This window comes from Microcaecilia unicolor, chromosome 13 (genome assembly GCF_901765095.1).
Source record: "Microcaecilia unicolor chromosome 13, aMicUni1.1, whole genome shotgun sequence".
Classification (NCBI taxonomy): domain Eukaryota; kingdom Metazoa; phylum Chordata; class Amphibia; order Gymnophiona; family Siphonopidae; genus Microcaecilia; species Microcaecilia unicolor.
Window position 1 is genome coordinate 7022389 of NC_044043.1, and position 24474 is coordinate 7046862.

The window sequence follows — 24474 nt, forward strand, 5'->3', positions numbered from 1 at the left end:
TCAAGTATATGTAGTAGGATTCCGTGGTCAACCATGTCAAAGGCACTTGACATGTCAAATTCTAGAAGGAGTATATTGTTGCCGGTTGCAATCATTTGTTTAAATTTAGTCATGAATGTAATTAGTACTGTTTCGGTGCTGTGGTTCGATCGGAATCCTGATTGGGCATCATGCAGTATTGAGAACTTGTCTAGATAGTTTGTAAGTTGTTTTGTTACCATCCCTTCGGTTATTTTGGTTATTAGTGGTATGGATGCTACTGGTCTGTAATTAGTTATTTCACTTGCACTTTTCTTTGCGTCTTTGGGTATTGGGGTGAGTAGAATACTTCCTTTTTCTTTTGGGAAAAGTCCGCTTTGTAGCATGGAGTTTACATGGTTAGGACTGTTATGAATTGTTGGGGGGCTGATTTCATGAGGTTGTTTGGGCATATGTCTAGTTTGTAGTAGGATTTGGCGAATCTTTGAAAATCGTACTGCTTTGTCTCCCTCCTGTCTCCATGCATATCTCACCTGTCCCTCTTCCTGTCTCTCACCTATCCACCCCCACCCTGTTAGACTGTCACTGGAATGCTTTGATGTTTCACTTATATATATACTGTCATCTACCAATATTTGCTTATTTCCGATCCGACGAAGAAGGGCAACCTTCGAAAGCTAATCAAGAAATGTATTGTTATGTCCAAAAAAAAGGTATCATCTTATTTTCTTTTCCGTGTTTTATTTCTATTGATTACCTTTATTTATTTAAAAATGTTGATGCCCCCTACAACTAAGTAGCTCATAATAAAACTTACACAAATAAAACTCTTCTTACATCAATCAGGAAATGAAAAAATCAGCCCCATGCTTTCACAAAATGGTGTTTCTTCAACAATTTACAAAACTGCACCATACTGTTGCACAATCTTAAAGTGCCAGGCAGCATAGGCGCCGACTCCGTGGGTGCTGTGGGTGCTTGAGCACCCCCAATATTTCGCCGACTGGAAGTTCCCTTCCAGCCCAGAATTTTAAAAGTCCCTCCCTCCGAGTTCCGTCCGTCCGTCCGTCCGTCTGTCCATCCCTCCCTCCCTCCGAGTTCCAGGGCCCCGCCGCCCCTCCATCCCTCCATCCGTCCAAATTTTAAAAGCCATCTTCTTATCTCGTCGGGGTGTTACGGCGGCAGCTGCACACAGTGAAAAGTGTGCAGGCTCGCGCTTCAGCCTTCCCTCGTCTGTCTGTCAGCTCTGGTCCCGCCCTTGCGGAAACAGGAAATGAGTGGGACCAGAGCTGAGAGACAGATGAGAGAAGGCTAAAGCGTGAGCCTGCACGCTTTTCACTGCGTGCAGCTGCCGCCATAACACCCCGACGAGGTAAGAAGATGGCTTTTAAAATTTGGACGGACGGAGGGATGGAAGGGCAGGGGGGCCCTGGAACTCAGAGGGAGGGGGGTCTGGAATGGGGGGGATGCACCACCTGTAAAAAAAAAATTCAGCACCCCCAATCATTTAAAAAAGTCGGCTCCTATGCCAGGCAGTGATAATCCTAGGTCGGCTACCACCCGGGGCTGCCCCCCGGGTGCAGCACGACCCCCCCCCCCCCCCCCGGAGCAATGACACCCCCCCTGGTGCAATGACACCCACCCCCGGCGCATCAACCCCCTGCATTCTTAGCTGCTGGGAGCAGCCGCGCGGCTCTCGGTTCCGCTGGCTCCCTGCTCCCTCTGCCCCGGAACAGGAAGTAACCCGTTCCGGGGCAGAGGGAGCAGGGAACCAGCAGAGCAGACAGGCGCGTGGCTGCTCTCTGCTCCCCTCCAGCGGCATGCACCTGGGGCGAACCGCCCCACCGCCCCGCCCTTGGTACGCTGCTGGTGCCAGGCACAGCACTCCAAACCTGTGGCCCAGCAATAGAAAAAGCCATATTCCAAGTATAAGCATATTTCACAGAAAGTAGTTCTCCAGTTGCCAACAACACTGCATTCTCAGACCGCAAGGTCCTTGAAGGTCAATACACAGAGATAGCATCTTTAAGGTATCATGGAACAGAATCTGAATACAAGGCCTGATGGATCAAATGTGCAATCTTATATAATACTCTAAAGTGAATGGGTAACCAGTGCAGTGACCGAAGTACAGGAAAAACACGCTCAAACCAAGATGTTCCTCCCAGCAATCATGCGGCAGCATTTTGGATCTGGGTTTTTAAAAATGTTTGGACAAGTTCCTGGAGGAAAAGTCCATAGTCTACTATTGAGACATATGAGAAAGCAACTGCTTGCCCTGGGATTTGTGGTATGGAATGCTGCCACGGTGTGGGTTTCTGCCAGGTACTTGTGACCTGGCTTGGCCACTGTTGGAAACAGGATACTGGGCAAGAAGGATCATTGTTCTGATACAGTATGGCTGCTCTTAAGTTCTTTTTTTTTTTTAATTAATTTATATTATGCAACTCAAACAGAGATGATATGGTAAGTTGTAACATTATGTTCAAACAATTGACACTATTAACATTAAGTTGAAATTCACGTCACACTTTCAGCCATTATAACAGTGGCGTTCCTAGGGGGGCTGACACCCGGGGCGGATCGCAGATGTGCCCCGCCCCCCGGGTGCAGCGCGACCCCCCCCCCCCACGGCGAAAGGACACCCCCCCCCCGCAAAAGAACCCCCCCTGGGTGCACACCGCTGGGGGGGGGGGGGTGCCACGCGCACGCCTGTCCTTCGTTCGTTCCATGCTCCCTCTGCCCCGGAACAGGAAGTAGCCTGTTCCGGGGCAGAGGGAGCATGGAACGAACGAAGGACAGTCGAGCAGCACCCCCCCCCCCCCAGCGGCATGCACCTGGGGCAGACCGCACCCACCGCCCCCCCCCTAGGAACGCCACTGCATTATAATTAGGAAATACCAAAGTTATAGATCCAAGAGAGGAAATAAAAATAAAATAATGTAACTAATACATTTTTAACATGTTCAAAACAGGAGTTATTCCTGACCTATTTCCTTCCCCCCTAGCTATCATACAGTGTGCTTCTGTTAATTAACGATCACATTCATTTCTTCCTTTGAAACTAAAAAATCCTCTAATTGCTTAGGATCAAAGAATTGGTAATTTTTTGACTGAAATAATATACATGGAAATTTGAGTACAAAATTAAGTTCTCTGACGCATAGCCAAAAAGGCCTTGCACCTTTTTTGTGTTTCTCTAGATAGATTTAGAACCTACGAATAAAGAATCCAAATGTCTAAAGAAACGTTTCAACACGGCATCTCTATCCATTTCCAAGTCAAATGACACCACTGTAGTTGTTCTCTGGGTAATAAATTCCAAAAAGGATGTTAAGTTCATACCATCTCCTATATGTGGTTGACAAACACCGTCACCAAATTTAATATTATTCTGAATATACTGTACGTGCACTATAGGAGGCAGTGAGTCACTCGGCATCCCTGGAACCTCAATCAGATATTTCTTAACCATATCTACAGCGTGTTTTTGAAGCAATGGGGAAACATGATCATATTTCTGTGCATGACATAATAATCTAATAGTCGTATTCTGTTTCTTTAATTTAACACAAGTACAGCCTAAAATACACAATATTACAGTAATCTAATTTGGTGTTAGTAGTGAAAAAAATGAGAGAGTGAAATGTATCATGACTGAAATAATGACAAACTGCCCATAACTGTCGGAGAACAAAGAAACCAGTCTTGCAGAGCTTGGATGTCTGAGGAGAGAAAGAGAGTAGAGAATCGAGTAGTAGAAAGGGTCTACAATGCAAATGGGAAACCGACAGGCTAGTAATTAAAATCCATTATGAGGGTATTTTATAAAACTGATTCTGCCTAGAGCGTGATTAGAAATAGCAAATACATAAGTGTTTTGAGGGTTCTGAGTAGGGAATCGGGTATGTGCTTGGTGGGATGTGCAAGTATTTATATATTTCACACTAACTTGTGAAGTCCAACAGGGCTCTGTCCTCTCTCCATCTCTTTTCAACCTCTATGTTAGTTCTTTGGCATTACTCACCCAATCATACGGCATTAGTTCATATTCTTATGCAGATTATTTCTTACTAGTATTCTATACTGATCCTTACTTTATTGACCTACAGCCATTTCAAGACTGCCTGCGAGAAGTTGCTCAATGGCTCTAGCTTCATTGTCTTGTTCTCAATCCGGACAAGACGATAGCTTGCTGGATTTCAGGCTCACTACCCCTGCCCACTTTGATCCCAATGCTTTTTGACAAACAGATTATCGCTTTATCTTCAGTTAGATATCTGGGGATTATTATAGATTCTTGCCTTTCCTTTGGCCCCCAGATATCTCATATTATGAAAACAGGCTTCTTTTTCCTCCGCAAACTTCGATCTATTAGGAATACAGTAGACACAGACTCTCTCTGTTCCTTGTTTTATGCTTACATTAACACTAGATATGATTATTGCAACATAGCTTATGCTGGTATTACTAAGGCAAACTTGAAACGCCTACAGACATTGCAACATAGCGACCTGCATTATATGCCGGGTCTCCAAATATGACAGTGCCTTACCCCTCCTTCAGCATCTTCATTGGCTTCCGATAGAATATAGAGTAAAATTTAAGATTCTTGCCCTGGCACATAAAGCTATTCCCTCTTACTTAATCTGCTTGACTATTCCATATGCCCCAGCCCGAAGTCTTCACTCCTTAACTGACAACGGACTGGTCATTCCCCCTCCTTCTAAGGCTAGGTGGGAATCCACAGGAAACTCAGCCTTCCACGTTTTGGCACCAGCACTCTGGAACTCTCTTCCACAGTCAATTCACCTAGGGAAATCTTGCACATTGTTTCGTTCTGCACTGACAACACACTTTTTTCAACTGGCATTCAGTTTACCTTGAACTTTCATTACTGTACATTGCTTCTGCTGGATCTCTGTGGTGAAGGAACTGCAGAGATTGTATCTTTTGCTGAACTCATGTTGTAGTATCCTGTTTCCAACAGTAGCCAATCCAAGTCACAAGTACCTGACAAGATCCAAAAACAGTACAATACATTTTATGTTGCTTATCCTAGAAATAATATAGTAAAAAAATAGTAAAAGTTAATAAACAATACATATTTTGTAAGGCCTACGTCACAAAAATCAGGATGCATTTACACCTTCTATCAATGGTTTCCTAAGCCTCATGCAACTAACTTTGCACTTAGATTATTGATTAGTGCTCTTGATTAGCTTGAGATTTAGTGGTTAGTCGCTGTTCCTTTTTGTACGTCTTTGTCTTCTGTCTCCTCCCATCCTGCATTCTGTGCTACTAATTCTTGTTTTCACTCCTCTGCCTTTCTTTCTCTTCCATCTTTCTCTCGCTCTCCCCCTCTCTCCTTTCTGTCTGTATGTTTTTTCATTTTCTATGCGTCCCAATCAGTTTGGCTCCCAGTCTGCCCGCCCTTTTTCTCTGTGCCTGTCTCTCTGCATTTGCCTGGGCCTCTTTCTGTAAGTAGGAAACACAAAGAGATGTATAGTTACCAAGGTATATACATAAGTTATTCATTATTATTTTTTTGGATATGGCTCATGCCTTTTTAGTTGTAGCTCAATGTGAGTTACAAGAGGTATTTCACTGTCTCTAGAAGACTTACAGTCTAAGTTTGTACCTGAAGCAATAGAGAGTTATGTGAATTGCCCAAGGCCACAAGGAACAGCAGTAGAATTTGAATCAGACTTTCCTGCTTCACAGCCCCCTACTCTAACCATTAGGTTACTTTTGTATTTTGACATCTGTATGAGTAGTGGGCCAGGAAATCAGCAAAACATTAGCCTGCTAAGAGTACATTCTGGATACACAGCACTTTGGATGGCCTCACATGCACTTCTTACAAGTCCTTAGGCCAGGACATCCACCAGACACAACCTTCCGTTAAGAATAGGATGACAGCTCTTTCCAGCTACTGCACCCTTGCAGTTAACTGTCAGAGAGGCTCGAAAGCTCTAGGCTTCATGCAACCAGAAGGCTGGCACAGGGAACAGAAAAAATATACACAGTACCTGAATATACATCACTACACCTTTTGGGCTTGCAGGTGGGTTATCAGAAAATTAAAAACAAAAACTGTACATCCACCCGCGGGAGGTGGTGGAAATGAAAACGGTAACAGAATTCAAACACGCGTGGGATAAACATAAAGGAATCCTGTTTAGAAGGAATGGATCCTAAGGAGCTTAGCCGAGATTGGGTGGCAGAGCCGGTGGCGGGAGGCGGGGATAGTGCTGGGCAGACTTATACGGTCTGTGCCAGAGCCGGTGGTTGGGAGGCAGGGATAGTGCTGGGCAGACTTGTACGGTTTATATAATGTATTTGACTTTTCAAAACAACATCCCTCCTGAGGACTCATTAGGAAATGAAAACGAGTCACGGGATAGGATACAATAACCTTTTGTGACTTGCAAACATTTCTTATGTCATTTCATATTGTTTTCAAAAAAAACTTAAAGTTGCCAACTAGATCCAGGTTCCCCTGAGTGCTAGGAGCTCTTTGCTTTCAGGACACACATATGACTTCTCACCAACTGGGAGAGGATGGAGTGCTTCTTCACTTGAGAAGATGCTCCAGCTTTGACAAGAAAGGCCAAGCCAATCCTCGAAACCCATATACTACCCTCAGACACCTCAAGGCTTCGTTCTGTGAGTCTGACGTCGTGCAGGACGTCAGAAACAGAAGGAAGCCTTTTGCGAGAAGAAGAGGACCTCGGCTGGCGGGGGTTGGGGTCCCCCACCAGCAAAGGCAGGCGACGGCGGGTTGGCGGCAGGAGGGGGGGTCGGGCGGGTCATCGGCAGGGGGGTCCAGGGCCAAATCTATGGGGGCCCAGGCCCCACGTAGCTATGCCACTGAGGCAGGGTATTCTATAATATTGAACTAGTCACTGAAAATGCTTAGGTTCCAACAACCATCTGGCCAGTATTCAAAGGGAGTTATGCAATTGGTGATCAGGAGACCAATGTATAAATCCTTTATCCATGTGTTTACATAAAATGGACAGATAATATCTGACCATTTACATTTCTAAAATGCCCAATACAATCCATATATTAGTGGTTCAGGTATGGGGCAGAATGATTGCACACTAAACAATTATTCAGTATTGATATTCAGTTGCTAATTAGGTAATTTTCTAAAAAGCCACCTAGGTTGAGAGAACAAGTGGGATTCTGTTTATGATATATGGATTAAATTAAATGCTGGCATCTGCATGTATGTTAATCTAGTCACCACAACAGCTGAATATCAAACAGCTCCCCCCCACCACCCCGAATGAATCTTCCTGCTCTAATTTATGGAGCCAGACTCTTCCTTGTAAACATACTTATGCAGGTTCATCTTTAAAGCTTCCACAACTATGAGTGGAGGAGTGGCCTAGTGGTTAGAGCACCGGTCTTGCAATCCAGAGGTGACCGGTTCAAATCCCACTGCTGCTCCTTGTGATCTTGGGCAAGTCACTTAACCCTCCATTGCCTCAGGTACAAACTTAAGATTGTGAGCCGTCCTGTGACAGAGAAATATCCAGAGTAACTGAATGTAACTCACTGAACTGTACTACTGAAACAGGTGTGAGCAAAATCTAAATAAATATTTGAGATTCTTCATGGAATATTGCTGTTGCTACTAGTTGAGATTCTACATGGAATGAATGTTGCTATTCCACTAGCATCATTCCATGTAGAAGCCTGCCCTTGCAGATCAGCAACGCGGCCATGCAGGACGTCAGACTCACAGAAACAGAAGCCTGCGCGGCCGCATTGCTGATCTGCAAGGGCGTTTTGCTAGTGGAGGAGTAGCCTAGTGATTAGAGCACCGATCGTGCAATCCATAGGTGACCAGTTCAAATCCCGCTGCTGCTCCTTGTGATCTTGGGCAAGTCACTTAACCCTCTATTGCCTCAGGTACAAACCTAGATTGTGAGCCCTCCTGGGACAGAGAAATATCCAGAGTACCTGACTGTAACTCACCTTGAGCTACTACTGAAAAAGGTGTGAGCAAAATCTAAATAAATAATGAAGGCCCATTAGTGGGTTGTTTAAAGTTTGTGTAGGTTAAAAATCAAAACACAATTTAAACTTAATCCACAGGTTTAATTAGTTAAACAGAGCTGGTTGTGGAAGGTGGGGCTAGTGCTGGGCAGACTTCTACGGTCTGTGCCCTGAAAATGGCAGATACAAATCAAGGTCAGGTATACACAAAAGGTAGCACATATGAGTTTATCTTGTTGGGCAGACTGGATGGACTGTGCAGGTCTTTCTCTGCTGTCATCTACTATGTTACTTTCCTGCTTCTTGGCTAGGAGCACTAAATCTAATTTCACACTTAAATTCTGAGCAACAGACACAACAGAACACAGTACCTCTCCCACATTGATATCACTTAAAGTGGGCTTGTCCAAGTTCAGTCCTTGAAGGCTGCAAGCAGACAAGGTTTTCAGCATATCTCTTATGCTTATAGGCATGAGAGAGATCTGCATACAGTGGATGAAGTTGGCATGCAAATCCTTCTCATGCATATTCATTAGACATTTCCTGAAAATCTGGCCTGTTTATGGCCCTCGAGGACCGAACTTGGACAAGCCTAGCTTAAAGTCGCTGGTAACACCAATCAATTCACCTGTAAATTCTCAGGCCTAGCAGGAATGATAACTAAGAGGTCAATATGCAGAGGGACTTAAACATTTGCCCCCGGATTCTACATAGCGCGCCTAGGGACCCTTCTACTAAGCCACATAAGAGTCTACGCGTGCCAAAATGAAGTTACCGCATGGCTACCGCGTGGTTTTTGCAGTAATTTCATTTTTAATAAATTTTTATTTTTATTTTCGGCTGTGGATATCAGCCACGCGCCAAATGGCATTTGGCGCGCATAGGCCATTACTTCCCGGTTACCGCGTGAGTCTTTACAGCTAGGTCGATGGCTGGCGGTAAGGTCTCAGACCCAAAATGGATATGCGGCCATTTTGATTTTGCCGCATGTCCATTTTCAGCAAAAATCTTTAAAAAGGCTTTTTTTACAGGTGTGCTGAAAAAATGATTCTGTGCGTGCCCAAAACCCGTGCCTACACTACCGCAGGCCATTTTTCAGCGCACCTTTTTAAAGAACCCCCTACTGTTCCATGCCGAAATCCAAGCATATTCTGAAACAATATGCATAACTTAATTGGCTTAATAAGCCAATCAGCATTGTTAACAGTACTTACATAAGTAGATAAGTAATGCCACACTGGGAAAAGACCAAAGGTCCATTGAGCCCAGCATCCTGTCCAGCTTCCCAAACGTACAAACATTATCCATACATGTTATTCCTGGAATTGTGGATTTTTCCCAAGTCCATTTAGTAGTGGTTTATGGACTTGTCCTTTAGGAAACCGTCTAACCCCTTTATAAACTCTGCTAAGCTAACCGCCTTCACCACGTTCTCCGGCAACGAATTCCAGAGTTTAATTATGCGTTGGGTGAATAAGCAATAATGAGCACTGATCGGAAATAATTAGAATTTACGCACACAACTCTGTAAGCGTATTCTGCAACACACTGCGCCTAAATTTTAATGTGTACAGGCAAAAAGGGGCATGGTTATGGGCAGGGAAATGGGAATTTCATGGACATTCCAAACTTTACGGGTGTTGTTATGGAATATGGCCCTCTGCGCCTAAATCTACATGCCGGGATTTATGCCACATTTTCATTGGTGTAAATGAATATGTGTTGTTTTAGGTGCTAGGATATTGACAAAGTGTATTCGACATACCATGCCTAAATCTAGGTACCGCTTATAGAATACGCTTAGGCGGAAATGTTTTTCGTGCAGATTTTTTAAGCGCCATCTATAGATATACATATATAGTACCAGGCAGACTGAAGGCAGCTCTATAGATAAAAGGGATATTTAGCCTCTAATCTGTATAGCTAAGCAGTTTAATTTAGGACACATAAAAAGCTAAATTAAGTCATTTACTTGCTAAAAGTTAGGCATCAAAAACTGAGTGCTAAGCTAAGCCCATCAAACCCGTTATAGAATATCAGTGCAAGTCCACAGTTACGCGTCAAACTTTAGGCATGACCACTTACGCCATGTCTATGGCTGATGTAAATGCTAGCGCCAAAAATCGGTCGTTGGAAACATCAATGCAACTATTCTCTAAAGTGGGCATAAGAATATTCAGAACGCCTCTCCCACGTTAATGCCCTTTTTGCTGTATTCTGCGAGAGAAGTTAGCCATTCACCAGAATGACTGCTGACCGGTTAAATAGCGCTTAACCTGCTATCCGCCGATATTCAGCAGAGGATAACCGGCTATCCACTGCTGAATATCCCCGTTTAGTGGCTAGCAGATAGGCGGTTATATCACCTGATGTAACCGGGTATCCACCTATTTTTAAAGTCAGTTTAGCAGCCATATTTGGCCTTGTGAAAACATGGGATACCTTTTGTTGGTATAAAGATAACCGGTTAAGTCTGAATATCGTCATATGTTTAAACTGCCTGTTGAAAAACCTGGATATTCAACGCTGGCACCAGGACGTTAATATGCTGCCCACTGCTGGCTGAGGATTGGGTGGTTAGTTACCAACTCCGTAGATACATTTCCTCCTCAGATTTTAATAAATTTAATTCATGGCTTGCTAAACACGTTAACTGACTAGCAGGACTAAGTGGTTTACTACAAAAATAGATAGAAAAGACAATTCATTCCAAAACAAACAAACAAAAAATTCAAACAAAGTGGACATGATACACAGCACAGATTTCCGACAAGAAGCTAAGCAGGGTATACATGTTGGAAGAGCCATATCTTTATTGCTGATTTGAAATGTTGCAAAGATAATTCACTATGAATGTGTAAAGGTAAATTATTCCTCAAATAAGAGGCATGAAAGAAAATGCACAGTTTCGGGTTGATTCAAATTGAGCATCCTTAAGTCCAGAGAGTATTAAATGATGGGTCATTTAAGGATCTAAGCATACGGGTAGGAGTGTACAGAATAGTTAGAGAGTTCAGGTATTGGGGAATACTCAATTGAAATGCCTTGAAGGTCGGAAGCAGGATCTTGAATTTAATTTCTGCTACTGGGACTAGTTTCCTTGTATATCTTCAGGGACTGTGTATCTCAAAGCTTGATCTTTCAGCGCTTCTCTCTCGTCTTCCTTGGAATAACATGGTGTGGGGCTGGTTCTCCAGTCCAGTTACTACCTGTGGTGAGTGGAGCAGCTTAATTGGCTCTGTTACTGCTCCCCACTCCTTCACTCTCCAGGTGTATTGGCTGTGCTACCTAGAAACACTCCTCCATTCTTATAATGGTCCAGGGAAGAAGAAGCCATAGACAAAGGGATTGAAACCGGACTAGACTGGGTTTTTACACCAGCACAGATTCCCTCAAGGAGTTGTCTCTCACTGGTAGAAGGGGAAAGGGACAGAGTTAGGTGTTCAGCCCTTTCACTGGCTGTGATAGACTGCAGCTTAAACCAGAGTACAGAACATCACATTGAAGATTCAGAACTCTTGAACCTAAATCTTCTTTAATGCAAATTCAAACAAAATAAAACAACTTACATTTAGATGTGCTGGACAATAGTCTCTACTTTGCAGAACCAGGAGTCTCTTCTCTACCAGCTCACTCTGCATACGAAAGGAACTGGGAGATCTCAGCACCAAGCTGAGAGATTAGATGCTGTAAATAGTTTTAAACTGGCAAAAACTTGATGATATTACAGTAGGTTGAAAGGGGGAGCATGCAGCATGGTACAGCAAGTCAGCTTACAGTTCGTAGAAAAGCATGTATGCAGACAGATTGTCTCCCCCTCCCTACTGGAGAGAGAAGTGGGCCAGCATATATAGAGACAAGGGTAAACCAATAGGAAAAGTCCTAGGGTTACCATATTTTGTCCTCTTAAAAAGGGAACATATGTCCCGCCCACGCCCCTTTTGCATCATTGCCCCACCCCCTGTCACATATTCCCCTTCCCCCGGGTCACATATTCCCCTCCCCTGCCCCCGTCACCTCCCTTCCCCCTTGTCACATCTTCCCCTCCCCGGCTCCCCCGTCACCTCCCCTCCCCTCCCGTCACCTCCCCTCCCCCTTGTCACATATTCACCTCCCCTCCCCTTCCTTACTATCTACTGCCCTGGTGGTCTAGTGACCTCTTCGGGCAGGAAAGAGCCCCCTCTTTCCTGCCCGGAGCGCTGCCTTGCCCTGCATCCTTCTCGGCTCGGAATTCAAAATGTCCGCCTAGAGTTGGTCTCGCGAGGCCGCTTCAACTCTCGGCGGCCATTTTGAATCCCGAGCCGAGACTGAGAAGGATGCAGGGCAAGGCAGCGCTCAGGGCAGGAAAGAGGGGGCTCTTTCCTGCCCCAAAGAGGTCACTAGACCACCAGGGCAGATAGTAAGAGGAGGGGAGACCCACGGCGCCGCCCGCCCGCCTGTCCGTTTGTCCCGAAATCCGGACAAGCAGGCGGGCGGGCAAAACCCGCCCGGACGCCCCGGACATGTCCTCAAAAAGACATGGGGAAATCCGGACATATGGTAACCCTACAAAGTCCTATGAGGCAAAGGGAACAGGAACATGTGCTCATGAATTGCCAATCACAGAGCATGGCAGGAAGTCTTAGATTTGTAGGCCAAAGGCACTTTCTGCCTTTCTTAAGGGCACAAGCACTGTAATCTGTTACAGGCAATGCAACTTGATGTAAACAATGTCCAACGTATACATAAACAACAGGCAACCTGCCTCGATGCAAATGGGAGCAGAACAATAGCAGTACACTACCGTCCGCCTGGCCAAAATGAACAGACAGATGTAGAAATGTTAGCAGAGATTAGGGAAGCTAACAAATAATAATAATGGGTGATTTCAATTACATTTAGCATAACTGTGTAAATTGCTTTAGTGAGCCTTTGGTTCTGAGGTCTGTTTTCTCCATGCATTTATGCAGCGATAATGGTGCAGGTCATCCACGACAAGCTCCTTGATAAGCTGGTTTGCTGTATGAGTTTCTGATTTTCCAGCTTTTTCCCATTTGATTTCATTGATTTCAATTATTCCAATATTGACTGGATAAATGTAACATCAGGGCATGCTAAGGAGGTAAAGTTTCTAGATGAAGTCAAGAACTACTTTATGGAGCAGCTGTAGCCACTTGACAACAGTGATCATAACGTGATCAGATTTGATGTAGTACCCACAGGAAATCCCAATACATCAGCCGTTTCAGTTTTATTTAGAAGTTAAAAGAACAGTACATTGATGAGTCTAAGGTTAACACTAGAAGCTGAACTGTTTGGAATTCTTGACTGTATCTTGCTTTTCCTTTGAATTAGTTATAATGAGTGACCACTTCCTTGGTATTTAGGTTTCTTGGTTCTTCCTTATGTGGACTATATAATTGGAACTGTGTTTATTTCCTTTTTAAAAAAATCTTTTGTCTTTTCTAGATTTCTGTGTTTCATATTCCTTTTCAAAGTTTTCTTTGATGTATATTCTCTGCAAAAATAACAAAAATAAAAAACAGAAAAACCTTTATAAAATGACCCTCTTACTGGAAATGTTTGTCCTGTAAATGATTACGAGACTCTTTTATTAAGCAGTGCTGGAAAGTGGCCTGCGTTAGCCCCCGTGTGGGTCTTTCCCGTGCTTTTAGAGCTGCTGGTAAATGACCTGTATGTTTTAGACCAGTTAAATTAGACTAGACAGGAAATGACTGGCCAAGTTTAACTAGTTAATGGAGGTAGGAGATGGAGGCATGCTAGTGCCATGAAAAAAGTTTAAAACAGGCCCAGAAGAATCGCACTCCACAACCAATCACAATACAGTACAGATGACGATAAAGATCAAACAACGTTGGTGGCGTTTCATGGGTTTTACAGCGTAGGGAAAGCTTTTTCAATTCTCATTTGCAGGTCGATGATCAGAAGCCCCACGCTGTTTCAAACAGCTCTGTTAAATAGCACTGAAACAGCAAGTTAATGGCATGCAAATTTATGCGCACTGTTAGCTCTGATCATGGGGTACTTCTGTGGGAGGATTGCGCCTGGGCATGTGCGGAGGTTGTTTGATAGGATCCTCATTTTCATGCATTTGCTGAGAGGCGGCGAGCTCGTTTCACGCACTCACCGGCTCTGTTCCTGGGGCACAAGCAAACGCAGGCGCTAGTCTGGCACTAATGGCCTGTAGCGCCCACATTTGATTCTGATCATCGGAGCATAAATGAGTTTGATTTTTATTTATTTTGTTACATTTGTACCCCGCGCTTTCCCACTCATGGCAGGCTCAATGCGACGGGCAATGGAGGGTTAAGTGACTTGCCCAGAGTCACAAGGAGCTGCCTGTGCCGGGAATCGAACTCAGTTCCTCAGTTCCCCAGGACCAAAGTCCACCACCCTAACCACTAGGCCACTCCTCCACTACATGTGTGTAGTTCTCTTTTACAGCCTTGTTTGACAATTGCTGGGCTTTAGGTTGGCAAGTCATAGCGCATTTGTACCTCAGTGAACTCAATATGCCCATAGTGAAACAATAAGATTCTTGATGCAGGCCACGTGAGCCGAAACACAGCCACGTCGAGTCGCATAAAGCTTATTAAAGTATCGTTTGCTTTTTATCATCATCTCCACTGTGTTGTTCGGTATGAAAAAAATGTTAACCAGAGAGCACCAATATTCACTGCTGTTTGATAAACTGAATCCAAACCAGCCAATTTAACCTTTTTTTTTTTTTTTTTTTTTTAATCTTATTAAAGATAACCAATTAACTGAATATCAGCCCTTTTGCAACAAATTCTATAAATAGCACCAAAAAAGTGCTAATCTCTAGTCTATAAACAGTGCGCAAAGTTGGGCACCATGCATAGAATACAGAATAGTGCATATACTGGGATCCTAGCCTAACTTTAGATCTGAGGATTTACACCAACTAAATCCTGGTATAAAATTACAGGAATGCCCCCGATCTGTCCATGACCATCCCATGCCTGCATCCCCTTTTTAGAGCCACTTGTAACATTTGTACGCAGATCCTGGAGCCTAAAACGCATGCCTAAATTTTAATTAATGCCAATTAGCGCTGATAATTGTTAGCACACAATTATTGGTGCCGATTGGCTTATTTAATTAAATTAGGTGTGCCTCCGAATTTACATGAGCAATTCTGAGTGCCATATATAGAATTTGAGGTGTATGTATTACTTTGGAAACATATATGAAATTGTCCTGCCAATATTAAACAAAAAAAAACCTTTGAATCTGATACTGAGCTTTCTTTCTTGCTGTAGGTAGTCTCACCCCTGATGGATATGGTACTTGGTGATACTCCCATCACAGTGGCGGAAGAGAAGGTCAGCATCACTGATCTAAAGGCACAGGTGGTGTCTGGTCTGTCTCTGTCTCTCCATCCAAGTCCCGGGAACAGCCACACCATCATTGCCAAGACAACAGCACAGCACACTTTGAAGACCCCCAAGCAGGTAAGATGGAGGAAAAGAGGCAGAGAGGGGAAGTGAATGTGGGAAATAGAGAGAGAAAAAAGAAATATGCAGAAAGAAGGAAAGAATTATAAGGTACATACATCTGGTGAAAACGTGTGGACAAGAGAAAGCCTTACCCCCTGGTATTCCAAAACATTTAACCAGTCAGGAACAGCAAATGTCCGGTTAAATGGTACTTTGCTGGCGAAGCGGTAATATTCAGCATGAGATATCACGTGACATTTTTGAACATATTAAAATCGCTGGATGGTCACACTAAAAAGTCTGTAGCTGTGCTGGGCCCGATATTGAAAGCGATTTAGCTGGCCACTGACTGGTTAAATCGCTTGGTCAAGGTTAGCCGCTAATATACAGCGTCACTTAACTGGCTAAGTGCTGCTGAATGTCACAGTTAGTGCTTAACTCAAAGTTGGGAGTGTTCTGGCCCCGGGGATGGAGTCAACACTTGGTCACTGATGTTCAGCCCATAAGTGACCAGGGACCAGATGCACTAAATTTAACGAGCCAGCAACGTAATTTTTAAACTGGTTCTAGCCAGTTTAGCGCACAAGTAGTAAACCTGGACATGTACAAAAGGGTTCTCCGACCAATTTTCCTGTCACGGTAGCAGCTAACAAAAACGGAATGCAAATGAGCTAATTACTATTATAATGTGAATGCGATGCGATGCACTACCGTTTCCGACCCCATGCACAAAAGCAGTCCCTACCTTTCCTGTGGAAATTTTAACGGGAGGTGTAGACCTGCCGGTTCTTCATTATCACAAGTAGGAGAAGGGGGAGAAACAGGCAGGGAAGATGGAGCACAAAAAAAATAAAAGTATACCAGCTTACATGCAGCTTCTTTGTGTATATGAAAGCCATGCCATGTTTCTTTTTCAAATTACATTTTACTGGCAAGAAATTGGGGGGGGGGGGGGGGGGGGCAGAACCAAAATGTAAAGCATAAAAGTAATGGTGACTTACCAAAAATGCAAGGAAGACAAGGGTCCATCAAAGAAACAGCGTCTCTCATTGGCTGGCTGCTGTCCCAACTCCTCCTCCCTGTAGGACCGCATAAACGTCTGTCCTGTTTTTATGCAATAATCCAAGGCTGAACATCGACTTAAGCGTCTATGTGTTCGCCGGATATTCAAAGCCGACACCCCCACAGGTCCCAGCTTTGGATATCTGGAAATACCTCCATTGGTGGAGAGGAAAATGCTCACTGACAACTGCCAAATATTGACCCTGCCATGTTTACAAATAATCTCATCTCACTCAGTCCATAAATATAGACAGTAACAACAAATAAAGCCGTAAAATTTCACATTGAACCTTATGTAAACAACCCCAAATTGTTGAAGGGCCCCTGTTTCCTCCTGGATCGCAGATTCCAGTCGCTGGCTACCGCCCACATTCCTGTCTTGTTCGCAGGCTTTGATTACCTGCCTTCAGTGTCTCAGCAAGTCAAGATCTGATTTTGGACTCCTTACTTTCTTTTCCTTGCCTACCTATTTGATTAAATATTCCCTTTCCCTTCCCTTTTTCCTCCCTCTGTCATTGTAAATGTTTCATTAGTTCATTGTAAGCCGCTTAGGGGCTGCGTTGTGTGGTAATAGGCGGGGTATAAATGATCTAAATAAATAAATACATTTTGGATCTTTTTTTTGTAAGATCCTAAGTTTAGATGAATTTTTATCTGCAAAATTTGACTCCTAATTTCAGCTGGAAAAAGGCACATAGGTGTTGTTTTACTAAGCTGTGCTAAAAAGAGGCTGGCGGTAATTTTAGTGCCTGGGTTTCCTGAGTGCTCCTTGCCACTTTTTGACCGGCTCTAAAACGGCCGAATTTCAGTTTCTTCCCATTAATGGCCATGCGCTAACCAGGGGTGTAGCCAGACCTCACGGTGGGAGGGGGCCAGAGCCCGAGGTTGGGGGCACATTGTGAGTGCGGCCCTCCCACCACCACCTCACCTCACCTCATCACCCCCCACTGCCTCGCCTCCTCGCCCCGCCCCCTCACAAACGTATACCTTTGCTGGCTGGGGTCCCCAACCCCCGCCAGCTGAAGCCTTCTTCGGCGCAGCCGCGTTCGCTGCCTGCCCCCTGCTCTTCTTTCTTCTTGCTCCTCCTGTGCAAAGGGGGCAGGCAGCGAACACAGCTGCACCGGAGACCGCGCTAAAGAAGGCTTCGGCTGGCGGGAGTTGGGGACCCTCACCAGCCAAACCAGGGGCCCAGGTGAAATTTGCGGGACCCAGGCCCCCGTGGCCCCCCCATAGCTACGCCCCTGCCGCTAACTTCCAATTTACCACATGGCCATTACCACCTGAGCCCTTACCTCCTCCTGTTTAGAAAACGGTAAGGGCTGACACGCTACTCGTGTGGCAATCGGGCAGCGTGCGGCAATGTGCTCTCACTGCCCGATTACCACCGAGAAAGCTTACTCCCCACCACCCCATGTTAGAAAATAAAAATAATCTTCTAGCACAGGAAACAGCACATGGCAAACCCAGAGCTACCGCAGGCTGCCTGGGTGTACCCATTGGTAATGCTGTTTTGCCATGTGGTACCCCTACCTCACCTTGGTAAAAGAGACCCTTAATTTGGGAGCCTAAAAGTAACAACACTGGGACCGATATTCAGTCAGCGGTCAGCCCGGATATTCAATGCCAGGCCTTTTTCCGTGACCGTCACTGAATTTCTGGTTTATTTGTAGTCAGTTTAAAGTTAACCGGCTAAGTTGATATTAAAAGATAGCCAGTTAACTTCAAGCTGGTTAAAGATATACCAACTATGTAGCCTCTTACAATAGCTGGATATGAATTGAATATTCGGGGATAGCCAGCTACATCCTAGACGCTAACCATGAATAATCATCGGGGTATAACTGGCTATCCTCCGTTGGCATTGCTGGATAGCCGGTTAAGTACTACTACTACTACTACTACTTAACATTTCTAGAGCGCTACTAGGGTTACGCAGCGCTGTACAGTTTAACAAAGAAGGACAGTCCCTGCTCAAAGGAGCTTACAATCTAAAGGACGAAATGTCAAGTTGGGCCAGTCTAGATTTCCTGAATAGAGGTATGGTGGTTAGGTGCCGAAGGCGACATTGAAGAGGTGGGCTTTGAGCAAGGATTTGAAGATGGGCAGGGAGGGGGCCTGGCATATGGGCTCAGGGAGTTTATTCCAAGCATGAGGTGAGGTGAGGCAGAAAGGGCGGAGCCTGGAGTTGGCAGTGATGGAGAAGGGTACTGAGAGGAGGGATTTGTCTTGAGAGCGGAGGTTACGGGTAGGAACGTAAGGGTAGATGAGGGTAGAGAGGTAAGGAGGGGCTGCAGATCGAGTGCATTTGTAGGTTAGTAGGAGAAGCTTGAACTGTATGGGGTACCTGATCGGAAGCCAGTGAAGTGACTTGAGGAGAGGGGTGATATGAGTATATCGGTCCAGGCAGAAGATAAGACTTGCAGCCGAGTTCTGAATGCACTGAAGGGGGGATAGATGGCTAAGTGGGAGGCCAGTGAGGTGTAGGTTGCAGTAGTCAAGGCGAGAGGTAATGAGAGAGTGGACGAGAGTTCGGGTGGTGTGCTCAGAGAGGAAAGGGCGAATTTTGCTAATGTTATAGAGGAAGAAGCGACAGGTCTTGGCTATCTGCTGGATATGCGCACTGAAGGAGAGGGAGGAGTCGAAGATGACTCCGAGGTTGCGGGCAGATGAGACGGGGACGATGAGGGTGTTATCAACTGAGATAGAGAGATAAGTGCCATTTAACTGTCCAGGTGCTATTCCTGGTCGGTTAAATGGTTTTGAATATCAGGTGGGGGTAACCTTTTTTTTTATTTTTTTTTTTTTATATTATCCTATGAAGGGTTGATATTCAGCCAGAATATATCCAGTTAAAGATAAAGATATCGGGTTATCTTTAACTGTATATTCAACGATTAACCAGTTAAGTCTATAGCTCTGAAAATCACTTAACAACATAGTCATTCAGTTAACTTTCTGACCGGAGTTAACTGATTAACTTTAACCAGATAGTGTTGAATGTTGATGCTATCTAGAAAGTTTTATACCTGCTGACAGAACTTTGGTCCTCAAAACTCATACCCCAAAACAGTAAATAAATTGATTGGTCTACAAGGCGTCACTTGCCTCTGTCAGTTTTGTTACATCGGACTAAGAGGGGAAGTTACCAACGTGGGCTACTGTTAAGACATGTTATCTAACCAGTATCTCATCCTATTTTAGCACTGGACCCATTTTATGCAATGAGACCTAGTTACCAATAACTGGAGTTAAAAGTGTCTTAATAGTACCTCATGTTGATAACTCCCCCACCCCACCTAACAGCTACCATTTTAGGGGCCCTTTTACTAAGCCATGTAGGTGCCTATCCAGCTTATTTTTGAAAGAGAAAAACGCCTATAGTGCGACCTAAATCGGGAGATAGACGTTTGTCTCGCAAAGGCGCTCAAATCAGTATAATCGAAAGCCGATTTGGGGCGTTTCCAACTGCACTCCGTCGTGGAAATGAGTAAAGTTGACGGGGGCGTGTCGGAGGCGTGGTGGAGGCAGAACTGGGGCGTGGTTAACAGCTGAGGAGAGATGGGCGTCTTTAGCTGATAATCGAAAAAAAAAAGGCGTTTTTACCGCGATTTTGGGTCACTTTTTTTGGACCCTTTTTTTTCACGAACAAGTCCCCAAAAAGTGCTCCAACTGCCCAGATGACCACCGGAGGGAATCGGGGATGACCTCCCCGGACTCCCCCAGTGGTCACTAACCCCCTCCCACCAAAAAAAAACCCCACTTTAAAAACTTTTTTTCCAGCCTGTATGCCAGCCTCAAATGTCATACCCACCTCCATGACAGCAGAATGTGTTCGATCCTCTCACAGCCTTTCCCTGGGTCAAATGTGGCTCTCGGGTGCACTACAGGGTCACATCAGCATTGCATTGTGGTGGGTGTAGGGTATTGGGCTCCGTGATTTCATTAGCTTGTGTTACAGTCTCACGATGGTGGTAGTTGGTAGGCTCTTCTCCCATGGTGCTTTTCCCCCTGCCTACTGGGTCAGAGTGTGCCCTGTTGTGTTTCCTGTTGTAGTCCATGCGGTAGTGGCCATTTTTGTAAGCCAGTTTTAGTTACCTTTCCTGTGTTAGCCACGTTAGACAACTTAGTTCTTCCCTTGAATGTGGCTGAAAGAGGGCATTGTACAGCATTCTGCCAGCTCTGACCTACTGCTCATCTCAGTACCAGGGAGACTCGTTGCCAGTGGGGCACAACCTCTGATCTGCAGTTAACTGTGAGTAAAGGCGGTTATTCCAATAAAGGACGTTTTCGGAGAGATTAGTCTTCAGGTGTCAACTGGTGTGCCAATGTTATACAGCAGCAACAAGTCCTAGAGCCCTGCGTGTATGCAGGTCCCTGCAGCACTTTTAGTGGGTACCACAGTGCACTTCAGCCAGGTGGCCCCAGGCCCATCCCCCCCACCTGTAACACTTGGGCTGGTAAATGGGAGGCCTCCAAAACCCACTGTACCCACATGTAGGTGCCCCCTTCACCCCTAAGAGCTATGGTAGTGTTGTACATTTGTGAGTAGTGGGTTTTGGGGGAGGGGGGTTGGGAGCTCAGCACCCGTGGTAAGGGAGCTATGCATGTGGGAGCTTTTTCTGAAGTCCACCACACTGACCTAGGGTGCCCAGTTGGTGTCCTGGCATATCAGGGGGGCCAGTGTACTACGAATCGTGGCCCCTCCCACGACCAAATGGCTCGGATTAGGATGTTTTTGAGCTGGGCGTTTTTAGTTTCCATTATCGCTAAAAAAAACAAACGTCCAGCTCAAAAACGTCCATTTTTTCGAAAATACGGTTCGACCCGCCCCTTCATGGACCCATTCTCGGAGATAAACGCCCATGGAGATAGGCGTTTCCGTTCGATTATGCCCCTCTATGTGCGCCCAACGTGCGCCAATTTGAAATTACCACCCAGCTACTGCGTGGCCCAGGTGGTAATTTCATTTTTTTACGTGTGTCCACTACGTGTGCTGAACATTTTCCAGCTTGTGGCGCTAACCGGGCAGTGATCAGCAGTGTATGCGTGGTGACGATTACCACTCGGGTAACGTGTGAGACCATTAACACTAAATTTGGGGCAATGTTGATGTAAGTGTCTCGTGATTCAGGGGGTCAACGGGTCAGCACAGCAGTAAGCTTGGGGCAATATTGACGTAAGTGTATCATGATTAGAGAGGCCAGCGAATGACTCCAAGATCTTTTCAGTGAGTGGTAACTCCTAACCGAGAACTTTGCATTTTTTACTTTTAGTTGGGTCTGTTTTTCTCTATGTGCATCACTTTGCACTTGTCCACAAATTTGATCACCTTAAAACGTCATTTCTAACATAGTAACATAGTAGATGACGGCAGAAAAAGACCTGCACGGTCCATCCAGTCTGCCCAAGAAGATAAATTCATATGTGCTACTTTTTTATTTGTACTGTCCTCTTCAGTGCACAGACCGTATAAGTCTGGCCAGCCCTATCTCCGCCTCCCAACCACCAACCCCGCCTCCCAACCACCAGCTCTGGCACAGACCCTATAAGTCTGCCCAGCACTATCCCTGCCTCCCACCACCGGCTCTGGCACAGACCGTATAAGTCTGCCCAGCACTATCCCCGCCGCCCAACCACCAGTCCCGGCACAGACTGTATAAGTCTGCCCAGCACTAGTTCCGCCGCCCAACCACCAGTCCCGGCACAGACCGTATAAGTCTGCCCAGCACTAGTCCCGCCTCCCAACCACCAGCCCCAGCACTATCCCCGCCGCCCAACCACCAGTCCTGGCACAGACCGTATAAGTCTGCCCAGCACTAGCCCCGCCTCCCAACCACCAGCTCTGCCACCCATTCTAGGCTAAGCTCCTGAGGATCCCTTCCTTCTGCACAGGATTCCTTTATGTTTATCCCAATCATGGTAACATAGTAATCTAGTAAATGACAACAGATAATAAGTCCCCCCCCCCACCTTTGTTTTGGGGGTTGTAACTGATGCCTGGTGCAGACTACCCCCCTCCCTGACTTTTCTTATTCTTAAGTGTAAAAGTTGTTTAAGTTTTATTATGAGTGGAAGTGCTCAACGTTTTTATTCAATCGTCACGCTACGTATATAAGGAACCTCTGTTTTTGTCCCATGCCTTTTTGAATTCTGTCTCTATTTTTCACCCCACCACTTTCCATGGAAGAGTATTCCAGACATTCACCACCTTCTCTATGAATAAGTATTTCCTGATATTTTTAATTGACTTTTTATTAAGCAAATATATGCAGAATAACTTGCAAATAAATATAACACAATTTTAAGTCATGCATTTCTCTTTCTCTGGTATTGCACCGTGTGCAGAATCTGGCTTCTTGGGGATTCCGTTTAATTTTTATTTTATGGTTACTTATTCTATACTGGTTAAAGGTCTGTGTTCTGCATGTTTGAAAGAGACATGATTTTCTGTTCGCATTGGCTGCAGGATTGATCTGTACTTATCTGACTTGTTTAGTTTTCCAATATGTGTATTGATGTTCTAGTGCCCACTGTAGTACTGTCTTTTCCTAGGTAGGTCCTTGTTGTGTGACTTGTGGAAGTTACTGCTAATATGGTATGTTGGAATTGCTCTGTAGGTCCTGAGTGACATATGTAGTGTTTTGTGTTACCTCACACTATGCCTCCTATTGCATTTGGATTTACACCATACCTTTCTCAGTAATAGCTCAAGGCAAGTTACAGCAGTGGCGTAGCTACGTGGGGCCTGAGGGGGCCGGGGCCCCCGCTGATTCACCCCAGGACCCACCTCCCGGCGAACCCGCCCTCACCGCCGCCTACCTTTACTTTTGCTGGCGGGGGATCCCACTCCCCGCCAGCCGACGTCTTCTCAGTCCTTCCTGCTCTTCAATTTGTTTGCTGACGTCCTGCACGTAATTGTACGTGCAGGACGTCAGACTCAGAGAACAGTTCTGTTCTCTGAGTCTGACGTCCAACGTGCAGGACGTCAGCAAACAAATTGAAGAGCAGGAAGCGACTAAGAAGAAGACGTTGGCTGGCGGGGAGTGGAATCCCCCGCCAGCAAAAGTAAAGGTAGGCTGCAGCGGCGGCGGGTTCGCGGCGGGAGGGGGGGGCGGCAATGTCGGCGGTGGGGGGGCGGCGCCGGGGGGAGGGCTAAAATGTGCCCCCTCCCCCCGGGCTCTGGACCCCTCTCCCACGGAAGGCTGGCTACGCCCCTGAGGTACAGTAGATATTTTCCTGTCTCTGGAGGGCTTACAATTCTTTGTATCAAAGATCTCAAAGAGCATCAGTGGGATTTGAACCCTGGCTTCCCTGGTTCTCAGCCTGCAGCTCTGCCCATTAGGTACAGCTAATACATATTGTCTGTATTAGCTGCACCTAATGTTTGGTAACTCAACAGCAAACTAAAGGCTAGTAGAGCTGGAGCCTGGTGGCCATTTGGCAACTTACCAAAAATATTGATAGGTAAATTATTTTATGGTTGCCAGTAATCTCAGAATTTCTGTTACAGTACTGCTGAACATTACTGTTCTCATGGCCAACAGAAATATGCTGGACTGGTGACCTAGGACTGACTGAGAGCCAACTATTAAAGTACCTGCATTTATTTCCTGAATAATGCAAATACTATTCTAATTAATATGTTGTATTATTTTGCTGTGCATTATTTTGACTTTTTGGTACACAATTTCCTGGAGTGCATACAGTGTGTATAATATCATCAGTAACAGAGGTACTGGGGGAGGCAGCTCGACCCCTACGATCCCCCCCTTTTTTAAGAGTGGTTGCTTATACAGGGAGAGCAGTGCTCCGTTTTAAGCTGTGCTAAACATCCAGTATCTGAGTAAAATTCAGAGTAGCTATAAATTACAGGTGAACAAGTAGGGAAAGCATTCACAGTATGGCTCATGGAATTCTTTCCAACCTCCCTGCGAGTGTTTATGGTATGAGTATGTGCACG

The 24474-nt window shown here is 45.3% G+C and overlaps 1 protein-coding gene across 1 annotated transcript in view; it reads left to right on the plus strand.

Annotated features, from left to right (window-relative positions):
- Positions 1-24474, plus strand: part of TMEM132E (transmembrane protein 132E) — a 1213499-nt gene that overhangs the window by 1180970 nt on the left and 8055 nt on the right. Inside the window, exon 8 of the mRNA XM_030185882.1 lies at positions 15276-15467. Within this exon, the coding sequence (XP_030041742.1) occupies positions 15276-15467 (192 nt within the window). The remainder of the gene's footprint in view (positions 1-15275; positions 15468-24474) is intronic.